The 11,948-nt window shown below is 35.4% G+C and overlaps 1 protein-coding gene across 1 annotated transcript; it reads right to left on the bottom strand.

The window, feature by feature from the left end:
- Window positions 1-4,417: 4,417 nt before the first annotated feature.
- On the bottom strand, window positions 4,418-7,498 carry LOC107893838 (U-box domain-containing protein 17). Its single transcript, XM_016818945.2, has 2 exons — window positions 4,900-7,498; window positions 4,418-4,803 (listed from the first exon to the last, which is right to left on the bottom strand). The coding sequence occupies exon 1, from the start codon at window positions 7,062-7,064 to the stop codon at window positions 4,902-4,904; it is 2,163 nt and encodes a 720-aa protein (XP_016674434.1). The 5' UTR covers window positions 7,065-7,498; the 3' UTR covers window positions 4,418-4,803; window positions 4,900-4,901.
- Between the last annotated feature and the right edge of the window lie 4,450 nt (window positions 7,499-11,948).

Genomic DNA, 11,948 nt, shown 5'->3' with positions numbered 1-11,948 from the left:
AATGATCTTATGGTATGGTGATGGAATGGTTGAGGAAATGCTTGATAATGATAAATTATGAAAATATTTAGTTTAGATTATATTTGATGTTAAGGAAAATTATTAAGATACTTAGTGCATAAAAACTCATAAAAGGGATGAAATTTGCCATAAACAGAATACTGCAGCAACACTGACGCGAGTTTAAAAATTTACTAAAAATCATAGAAATTGAACTTGGTGGTGGAATACATATCAAATTGAAGCTTATTATGTCTAGTTTCACATGAAACAAATGAAACAGGTAAAGGAATTATATGTTACAAGATATTTGAATTTTAGTGAAACAGGGTCATAGCAATTTCTGAATCCCCTGTTCCAACTTTAGAAATTCACCATAAATTGTAAAGATATAATTAGGTAGTGTATTTTATATTCTCAGAATCCTTATTGAGTCTAGTTTCATTAGAAACAAACCTCATAGTCATATGGATTTTTTACAGAGAGAAATGTGGTTCGTAGTAAACAGAGGTCAGACCAGTCAAGTCCTAAAATAGGGGTAACTTTAACTAATAAACTGTACTAATTGGCCCAACCAAAAATTAGAAAAAAATTAGTAGATAGGTATATGAGTCTAGATTTAGGGAAAATTTACGGATCTTGATTTCGAGTTTCGTAACTCGAGATATGATTTTTCTTGTGACTGTGAGGCAAGTAGCTTAAAAGCTGTGAATGTAGAAATAAATAATCCAAAGTTCTAAATATGTTAAATTAAGCTTAGTAACACCTCATACTCGACTCCGGCGACGGTCTCGGGCGTGGGGGCGTTACACTTCCACCAAATATCAACATCCCAACCCAATGCAATGCAACATACAGTATATGACATGCAAATACATGAATATCAGTTATATATACAGTTCAGTATTCATTCATATAATCATCATGCTTAGTACATACATTATACATACAGTTCACATATTGAAGGGTCTAAGTAGTGCTTATCGAACCTACAGTAGGTTCACAGTCGACTTGGGCGACCCGTGCAACCTTAGAACATATTTTAGTTAAATGGGCTTACACGCTCATGTGGTCTGCCCATATGGGCCCACACACTAGTGTGCCCATACGGCCCAATTTGGCCTTGGTCGTGTAGATCACACGGCCTGGCCCAAAATCCCACACGCCCATGTGGACTACTCATGTGGACCCACATACCCGTGTGGCCCACACGACTTAAATCAATCTAGCCCGTATGTCATACATGGCCTACCTGGCCATCACACGGTCATGTCTTGCACGCACAGCCTAGCCTCGTCGATTGCACGGCTGTGTGGTCACACAAGGCCTACCACATGCCCGTGAGGCATCGATAGCTTACTTTTTTAGCTTTCGTCAAATCCCATTTTCTGCATTTTCAGGTACACACCTAGTTTCGACTGATGCTAAAATGATCCCCGAGCACTTCAGAACCTATAATTGACCAATTTCACTCAATTCCTCACTTAATCAATCGAACTAAAATCAAATCCGAAGCGAGAAACGCATCCCTTAAGCTATGAAAAGATTACCCCAGTACCTCGAAACAGTTGATTACGCAATAGCATGATCAGACCCTTAATCCACACGAAATGCTACTGCTAAATGTCAAAAACCCGTGAATCAAAGTTGAAAAACTTGTAAGTTAAAGAGAGCAAAAACTCCACTTACCAGAACGTGTGATGAAAATTGACCCAACGGAATGAAGGTGTGGTAGCTAACAAAAAGAAACAGAAATAAAAAGAAGAATGGAAAGAAAAATTCAGGTTTGACAATAGAAAAACGAAAGAAGAAGAAGAAAGGGAGAAGAGATCGCGTCAGAAAGGTGGGGGAGTTTTGGTGAAATTTTGCAAAAAGGAAACTATAATGTTTAGAAAATTTGATAACCTCAAAATCCACTCCACTAAATTCTCTCTACGAAACTCCCACTACTCAGATTTCCAATACAACTCAAACTCTCCAATCGACGAGCAAATAAAAATATTTGTCCTTGCGCTAACGTAGGGATTCAAACGCCTAACCCTCTACCAACCAACACTCCCTTTAACCACCAGACCAACAAGCCCATTTTAGTAAGTACTTACAAACTTTTAATTAAAAGCCTACTAGCCAGAAATAGGGGTTAAGTCAGAAAAATACTAGAATTTGCCAAAGTCAAAGCTTCAACTCAAAACCTCCCAAACACACCTAGAACACTTCACCACTGAAGCAGATACACAATTATGTCACATTTTCACAATAACAAAAATAAGAATTTTGAGGCGTTACATTATATGCCCGTGTTTAAATGTGAACACCATTCAAGCATAACTACCTCGTCCTATTAGAGTCTCATTATATATGCCCGTGATTATCCTTTATGCATAACATATTAATGAACAAAAGGACCTCTCCTATACATACATTGATGAATGACAAAGAAAGGATCAATCTTTTTTCACCCTAAAATTACTCTAAGTAATTGCCTTCTTTACCAGGTTGTCCCCTTGTCTCAATTCTGGCTCTCAGCCTCTTTAAGTGAATTGGCCTCCATTGCACCACCTTCATTTCCTCCTTATCCTTCTCTTTTATTGTACTCGATATTAATAATTAGTGCAGTGAACGTGAATAATCCGTATCTCACCGGTATTATTTCCATCACTCGATAGATATTTATCAAAATCATTCAAATATATTACTCTCTAAAACAAAACAATTCCTCAAATGTTTAGTAGCAGTTTGGATAATGAAACCAATCCCTTATCTTAATTGGATAGTTAATTATATCCTTCAAGCCAAAACGTGGCTTCATCTTGTCCAACTCCCGAACTTAAATGTTGAAGTTGAGATGGAGATACAAAGAAGATCATTAGAAAATGTGCCATGCTAGTTAAAAGGCTACATTCAACCAGAAGTTATCTTCTGGTCTAAATGACGTTATTAAGTAACAACTTGTTATGCACTTGGACTTGTATGCTAAACATCTTTATAACATGTCGAAAACTATGGAATGAAAATGGTCACAGTAGCTATCAGTGCGAGTGCCGGCTTCAACATTATACACAAATTTTCATATGCATTATTAAGAGAAATTTGATTTGGCATAGCATAAAAAATTTATTTTGATTTAATTTAATCTTGATTAACGTGACATCATTATGTCATCAGCAATTATATTTATTTAAAATAAAATAATTAAATTTATTTATTTATTAGAATATGTGTTACTGAAGCAAAATTAAAATATTCAAGTAATTTTAAATAAAAATGATGATGACCAATAGACCATAATTCATTGGTCGCCCCTAGTTTGGGGAAATAAAATTCCATTTGCATCCAAAATCAGCAATCAATGAGTTTGACCACTAAATTTGCAATACAATAAAAAAGAATTTATGTGTACTTGTCTAAATGCATGCATCCCTTGCAATCCAGACTTCACCATCTAACCCAAAAACATTGCACCAAATCAAGTTTCTGTTTTCCTATTAAATGAACAATGGACTTTTTCTGATTTCTTGGTTTTACTTTCACTCGTTTCAACAAGTTTTTTGAGTTTGTGGCAGAGCAAAGGGTTTACCATTCATCAGCACAGAGTGGTCCAAAATCCAAAGTCAATAATACCAACCCAAGTTAGGCAAATTGAATAAATTAGGTGCAAGTCTAACTATTGGTTGTCCAGGACCAGAAATTTCCTTCAATAATAACGGAAGAATACCCAATTTAATTTTTGCACTGTATGATCCGAAACCGCACAATTCTGTGTTCAAAAGAGTGCCTAACTTTATTCCCTGTCAGCTAGACCTTGAAATAACAAAAAACCAAAATATTTGCTTTTCAGGTTGGAGAAATGCCGTAAAGGAAAGGCATTAATGCCTCTGCCCTCCTTTACACTTATCAGAAACAAGATGAGGGGGATATATAAATTAATGAATCTCCACTCTCATCAAATGCACACGTTGAAGTTGGAGCTTTTTTTTCTGTCTTGGGTTGTGATGTTACTATTTCTTTTTCATTCTACATTTTATCTTTTTTAATAAAAAATAGATAAATTAATTACAAATCTTTATTTTTATTGTTGAAAACCAATTTCTCTACAGAAAAACTGGGCAACCAACCATGTCTAGAAGTATTTCCCATTTTTCTTTGAACACTCACCTTAATAAAATATCTCACTCCTCAGAATCTTCATAAAAGGTGAGATGCCTTAATTCTTATGGTTTTGAGGTAATAAAACCATCTGATCAAAACAATGACCTTAGCTTTTTTAGATGCTTCTATAAGTTTGCATGTGATTCTTTATCAAATAAAATCTGTACTTTGAGTTTGACTCATAGTCCAATTATTCATTCCGGATAATAAAAAGTAAAAGTTTCCATGGATTCTTTGTCGGAATATTGGAAAGAAAAAGAGATGATGATTCAAGTAGACAAATGATTTCAGCATGAGCTTGAAGAAATAAACCCGAGATTTAACCTAATTGATTCATGCAACCACCTCTAACTCGTGTTTGATAAGAATCAGCATGTTAACTTTGGCAAATGGAACATTCAAAATGATAAAAATTTCTAATTTTCCACACAAGTTGAAAACAAAATGTAAATTCAGCCGCTTTAAGTTCTTTATTGTTCATGATTCATGAGCTTGTGACGGTCTTTTCCAGTGTTATTGTATTTATTGTTCTCAACTCACTGAACATCACATATATATAATAAGATGAAGGTAATTGCTCAGTGACATTTCTATCATTCTCCCACAACAGATGATTGGATTATCTCATTCGGTAATTTTCTTTTTTCTCATTATCTGAAATTTTCAATGAAAGAATTTGTAAATATATTACCAACAAAAATGACAACTTATATATCAGCGAGGAGGACAGTACCGCACTGTGATGTTTACCTTTACAATACTTGCACAGAGATAGACATAGGCATTGAGACGTCATCCGCGAATCGTGGATCCCTGTTAGGAGGAGTTGAATTGCCTGCAAATGCATATCCAACACCCAATCCACCAAAATGCAAGGATGCATTCTCGCACCTCTGAAACACTCTAGCAAGTGATGCAGCCTTTCTTCTTGCCCTTTTCGTACCCGTAAACAACAGTGTCTGAAGTAAGCCAGCCAATGCTGGGGCCTTGAGCACTCTTTCGGTTGCAGCAGCCCCACCACTGCGGCACAACTCAAGCAGTGCTGCAACTGCATTCTCTTTACCTCTTGCAGTTCCGCATCTCATCATCGTTATTAACCCTGCCACAACCATTTCTTCCTTCCCCACGGCTTCAGCCCCGATTGGTTGCCTGACAATTAAGGCCAAGGCACCTGCAGCTTCCTCCGCAACCCCTTCATTCCCCAAAGCTCCGACAAGTGCTGTAACTGCTCCAACCTCTATCATTCTCGCATAATTGTCCGAATGAGTCGACAGATTAAATAAAGCAGTTACGGCATCCTTCTTCCCTCTTGGAGTCCCCACTCTCAACAACCCTGCTAAGGCCTCAATTGCCCCTCCCTGATCTGCTATTCTCTTCTTATAGTCATGAACAGCTGAAAGGCTGAACAAAGTTGCTGCAGCATTTTCCCGCGCCTCCGTTGTGAGCCCGAGCCTCAAAACTTCAACAATCGATCTTAGACAACCATCCTCATCCATAATAAGGCTTTTATTTTTATCATAAATGGATAAGTTCAGCATTGCAGTAACAGAATTCTCTTGAGCAACAGGGTTTGAAGATGACAGCAACTTGCATAAATGTGGTATTGCCCCAGCCTCCGCAATAAAAGCGCGGTTTTTCTTTCCTGTTTTAGCCAGCAAGCGAATCTCACGAGCAGCAATAGCTTGAGCTCCCTGTGATCCATTTGCTAGATGTTGAACAAGAAGGGTTGTTGTTGCTTTATTAGCTTCAGTTGCAGCTTTGATTGGCAAAGCTTCAGCAAATGACTCTGCAGGTGCATCTGCAGCCTCCGGGGGATCATATGGGACACTATGAGCAGTGCACCACTGCATGATCAAATTCCTCAAAGCCCGATTAGGAACAAGGCGAGTATGGATGAGCATTTGCCCCGTCTTTGGACAAGTACAATGGCCTTCCTCCAACCACCTAACAATCGAACTCCGATCATACGTCTGACCTGTCGAAATTATCACCGGATCTCTCATTAAGTCCAAAGATATCGGACAACAAAAGTCCTTAGGGATAGTTATAAAGGTATCCGCGATCTCTCGAGTAATCAACCCTTTCCTCGGTTTCTTCTGTTTCCTAGAAGGCAACTGCACCTCATCTTCCTCAAAACCAAATAGTAAAAACCTACAATATCTGGTAATTGCAACAAACCCATTAAGCACACAAGCCGTAGGTTCAATATCCCCCTCATGGTTCACAATTTGCTCCTCCAAGAACTCAATTTCAGACCTACAACTTTTAGCATCCCTAATTCCTAGTCTTTCCACAAAGAACAATCTTAAGTCCACATGATTTGGAATCCTCCCGTTGTCAAATTCATTAAGAAAAGAAAAGAACCTAAGCCTTAAATTCTCATCACTTTTATCGACATACAATTTAGCCTTCCTAGCATGTTTTTGCAACAGCTCAACCTGTTCCCTAACATCATCGCTCAATCCAACATCATTTATTGGAAAAACATCCAAAAGGGTAGAAATTTCTTGATTCAAATCATGGAAATGGCCTGAAATTGAATGGTTTTGAAGCAAAAGCCATAACTTACTGGATTGAGCACAATAATCAAGTAGTATCTTGGACCTATAGAGCAACAAATAGAGCTCCTTGAAGCACAAGATCGCTGTTGAAGGCAAGCTTGGCATGGACCGTGATCCAGACTCCCTCAGATACTCCAACATAACAAGGAAAATTTCCATCTTCCGAATCAAAGATCGAAAATTCCTCCGCTGAAAGAAGAAAGGTTTGTCGGAAAAGAAAGAGATAAGCTCAGAGGAGACGGCTGCCAAGGTTTGAAGAAGAGCTACTTGGGTTAAGTCAACAGGAGCCAAGAAAGCCTCTAGAGACGGCGATCTTCTCCTCCTTAGAGAAGAGAATATGGCAGCAGTTGCCATGGTTGATAATCCGAAGTTGAATTCTCAAACAAGGGTCAGAATAAAAGAAGCAACTCCGGCAAAAAAATAAAACAAATGAATTTCTAGCTTTTGACGATTTTTCAGCCTTATTCTAGCTCTGGGTGGTTGGTTGAATCTTCAAAGGATGTTGTCAACAAGATTTGATCTTCGATTAAAGACTTTTATACGAAACGAAAAAATATGGGATTCTTTGATTTGAGTAAAAACAAAATCCGCGTTTGTTTAGGAAGATTAAGGAACAAAAAGGAAAGTGAATTTTCCTGGAAAGGCTTTTCTTTTACATATAATAATAATAATAAATATACTATTTTTCCACCTTTTCCCTTTTGTTTTCTTTGTTTGTGTGTTTTCTCTCTCAAAGAATTTCAATGCAGTTGCTGTGAAAATGACTTGAATGGCTTTGAATGTCCATTCGTTTCTTCTACTCTACTGTTTAAAGAGCAAGAGAGAGAGAGAGGGTTTTTAAATGCGTACAGCTATGGTTACTTTGTCATCTTCTTTATTTTGGTTAAACCATTAAAGACGGCATATGAAGGTTGCTTTTGGGGGATTGTTGTTGGTTTAGTAGAGCTGACCAAATAATTTGAGAATATCAAAATTAGATTTTAACCCTCTGCCTGTCTCAATATTTTATTTTTATGGATTGATTTCACTTTAAGTATCTTTGACTTTCTTCTTTTCATAAATTAAGCTCATTTGTTTGAATTCAATTCTTTTCATAAATTAAACTCATTTGTTTGAATTCAACTTTTATTTTTATTTATTTTTATTTAAACAAGGGAAATCATTTTTTTTAAATTCCATAAATTGATTGGAACTGTTAAAATTCTTTCATTTTGATTTTTAAAATTTAAAATAACTTTTTTTCTATGTTGTGCTTGCTGACTTCTCTTTCCTAGGTTTTTTACCTTAATTATATAAAAGAATAGATAATATAAAATTGTGATTTCTCATCATTTTTATTCTTTTTCAATAGGAATTTGAATTTTTTCAGGAGAAAAAACTCTGATTTGTCATGCTCCTATTGGAAAGGGATAGGGATAACATAAAATCACAGTTTGATACAATCATTTCTCATAAAAATTTATACGAAAACAAATTATTTACCAAGATGAGTCTTAATCTATACATCACTTATAAAAGATAATATTTTAAAATTAAATACAGTATAATTAAAATGGGTGATGTCAAAATCTACACCCTTTGTCACCCAAACTTTTATTTTTATTTTATTTTATATATTTTAGTTCTAAGTGGTATAATTTTGAATTTCATACATTTATTTTACGGAAATTAAAAGTTAGTCCATTTATTTTAATTTATCATAATTTGATCTTTGTATATTTTCAAATTTAAAAAGTTAGTCAAATTATTATTAAACTCGATCATCAAACTATTTACATTAAGTTCAACCGTTTATCAAATTCATATGCAAAGAATTAATAAAATCATCAATTCAACAATTTATAAATGGAAAATTAAGAAAGAATGTAACACCCTACACCCGTGCCCTACGCCGGGTCAGAATATGAGGCATTACCTAACTTAAACTTATGCGTATAGACATTTTCATAACACCAAAACATGGTCAAATTAAAACTTTCTCAATTTTTTTTATAAACTCCTTAATAAGCGCTTAATAAGCCCAAAACATCCATTGGAACCCATTCGGAACAATCCGAGTCCTTTAAAGAACTCTGAAAATAACTCTTAACACAGGGGCACACGCCCGTGTGGGAGGGACAACACGCCCGTGTGACAATTCAACATGGTCGTGTTATTGGCCCGTGTGGCTCACACAGCCTAAGCAATACAAGGACACGCCTGTGTCCTATACCCGTGTGTAATTAATTCAAAATGCACACCTACAAGGGTTTTCACACGGCCTAGAACATGCATGTGTCTCTGGCCTGTGTCCTTCACACCGCCATGACACGCCCGTGTCCTAGCCCGTGTGCAAAAACTTAAAGATTCTGTTTCTGAATTCAGCAATCCTCAAGGGCCACACGGCCAAGGCACACGCTCATGTACTAGGTCGTGCCCTTCACATTGCTGAGACACACGGCCATGTCTCTGCCCGTGTGTTTACTACCATGCATACTGACTTACAATTCTTATGTGCAAGGGACAAACGGCCATATTACACGCCCATGTGGTGAACCGTGTGTCACACACGGCTTAGACACAAGCTCGTGTGCCTACCCGTGTAGACAAAATAAGGCTATTTACCAAGCCTTTTTGTCACCTTTACTTATATAACCTGCACAAAAATGACTCTATACTAACATAAGGGCATATTACATAGCCAAAATAACCATAATTGACAACATTTCATTTATGCAATTTACTCATACATGAAAATATCATCTTCTATTTATAAATCAAAAGGAGTATTGACCATCATCCATGGCCTTATACAAAATGAGTATCATATTCATCATATTGGCCAACACATTATGGCTAACTAACAAAACACTAAACAACAACTCGAGTCCCTATACATGCTAGAAAACATAACAATGAAACTAGCTATACCAAGATCTTGAGTGATAGTGTGATTGAAGCTTTTGATGTCACTGGATCCCCGATGCTAGCTTGGTGGCACTATAAGGAGAGAAAAGAAATGAGGGTAAGTGTGGGAGCTTAGTAAGTACATATATACAAATAAAGTGTAATTATAAGAAAATCATATTCATCCAACGGTAGCTTGCCATGCTTAAAAGATATAAATCACTTAACGTCTCTACCTTATTCTTCTTTTCATTCATGTATACTTAATACACCTAGTCCTTTACTCAGGTCTTAACTATGAGTTTGGAATACATACCTTATCAAAGTATTCACCAACTAAATCTTCGGTTACCCGTTAAACTCTCGAAATACATAAGGATACGCGAGGAGTTTGCGTCTAAATTGCCATATAAGAAATCAGGGCTACCTCGTGCTATGAAACGCTCACATTTGAGCTACTCAAGGGCCTTTTTATTAAGTCAGTACCCGGACCCCATAGCTATCATGTAACGTATGTTCATTGAGCCACTCATGGGTCTGTACATAAAGTCAGTACCCTAACCCACGTTACCTATAACATTTATCTCATGAACTCAGACTTAACTCATGAGTTCAGACCACATAATTTTCATAACATGCCCCTTTGTATCCTATGCTATGTCTAAGGTTTGACGGGACTTCATATCTAATCGAATAGCATCGCATTTACGCACATTGTAATTTACTCACACAACATGTCATTTAAACATTCATGGCAACAATTAGAATTTAAATACGTAACAACAATAAGCTAATTAGAAATGTATATTACTAAAATATACCAAAGTGAGCTTCAATAACACATTATTTACATATGTACGTACCTCAATACAAAATGATGAAGACGAGCTTAATCCTCGTAAACTTTATTCTTACCCCGATCAAGCCCCGAATCACGTTTCTCTTGATCTAAATTAATAAAATTCATTTATTTCATCAGCATATCAATTTAGATGCCCGAAAGTTCATAATTAGGCAAAATGACTATTTTGCCCCTAGACTTTCACAAAATGACCATTTTACCCCTATGCTTGAAAATCAATTTTTATCGAATTTGTTCATACTATAAGCCTAGCCGAACCCTTTTTACTCTTATAATAATTCACCATTTCCACTATTTCACACATTTATCATCTATTTTATAACTCATGTATAATAGTACCTATTAGGGTTTTCATGAGAAACCTCTTCACAAAAGTTGTTTATTACTCACCAAAGGATCATATTCTTCTATAAAATTTCAGAAAACAACCTAAATGCTCTCATGAAAAAACCCTAGAATCTTGTTCATCTTGTAAAATAGTCCATTCATTAGAAAGGTCATGACACAAGAATCTTAAAAATGTAAAAATCTTCAAGAAATCTCATTAGAAACACTTACCTATGAAGGCTTAAAGTTGCTGAAATTTTTCAAGCTTCCATGACCATTTCTTGGGAGAAAATCGGTTGAAGAAGAAGAAATAAAAAGATGAAGCCTTTTTGTTTTATTTTATTTAAAACTAGTCAAAATTGGTGACCAAAACACCACCTAATGTTGACTTTCCCATCAATTTGTCCCCCTTATGGCCGACCACCCTATTTTATAAGGGTCTAATTGCTCTTTGAGGCCCTCAATTTAGTTTCTTTAGCTAATTGGCACTCTTATCTAACAAAATAGGACTTTTGCACTTTATGCGATTTAGTCCTTCTTCACAATTAGGCAAGCAATCGCTAAAATTATTTCTTCAAAATTTTCATGTACTTATCTAATTACGCTACAATACATAAAATAGTATTTTAAAAAATAATTTCCTCGACCTCGGTTTAGTGGTTCTAAAATCACTATTCCGACTAGCCCCAAAATCGGGCTGTTACAAAGAATCAATGATTTAAGTTTATATGTTTTTGTCAACAATTGGATTAGTTTTAATAAAATAAGAGGATTAAATTTTAACAAATAAAAGTAAAGAAATTAGTTTTCAATTTTTTATAATGTAAAGAGATAAAAATTTATAATTAGACCTTTAAAACAAACTTAGCAATACTAGACATTGTATGATTATAGAAAACATATATGATATAGAAAAAATAGTTAGAACATGAGAAAACATAAAAACATGAACTTCTCAAAGTTTTCTAATTAGCCACATATAAACAGTTGAATTGATGATTTTTTTATTTCTCAGCAAATGAATTCGATAAATAATTGATCTTGAGGTAAATAATTTGATGATCAAATTTAATAGTATTAGATAATTTAACTAACTTTTTAAATTCGAAACATATAAATATCAAATTATGATAAATTAAAATAAACAAATTAATTTGTAATTT

The sequence above is a fragment of the Gossypium hirsutum genome, chromosome A06, assembly GCF_007990345.1.
Source record: "Gossypium hirsutum isolate 1008001.06 chromosome A06, Gossypium_hirsutum_v2.1, whole genome shotgun sequence".
In the NCBI taxonomy this organism is placed as follows: domain Eukaryota; kingdom Viridiplantae; phylum Streptophyta; class Magnoliopsida; order Malvales; family Malvaceae; genus Gossypium; species Gossypium hirsutum.
Note: the sequence above shows the minus strand (reverse complement) of the source record. Positions and strands in the feature narration are given on the sequence as shown.

Coding starts and splice junctions, on each gene's coding strand:
- LOC107893838 (XM_016818945.2), bottom strand. CDS start 7,064: ATGGCAACTGCTGCCATATTCTCTTCTCTAAGGAGGAGAAGATCGCCG.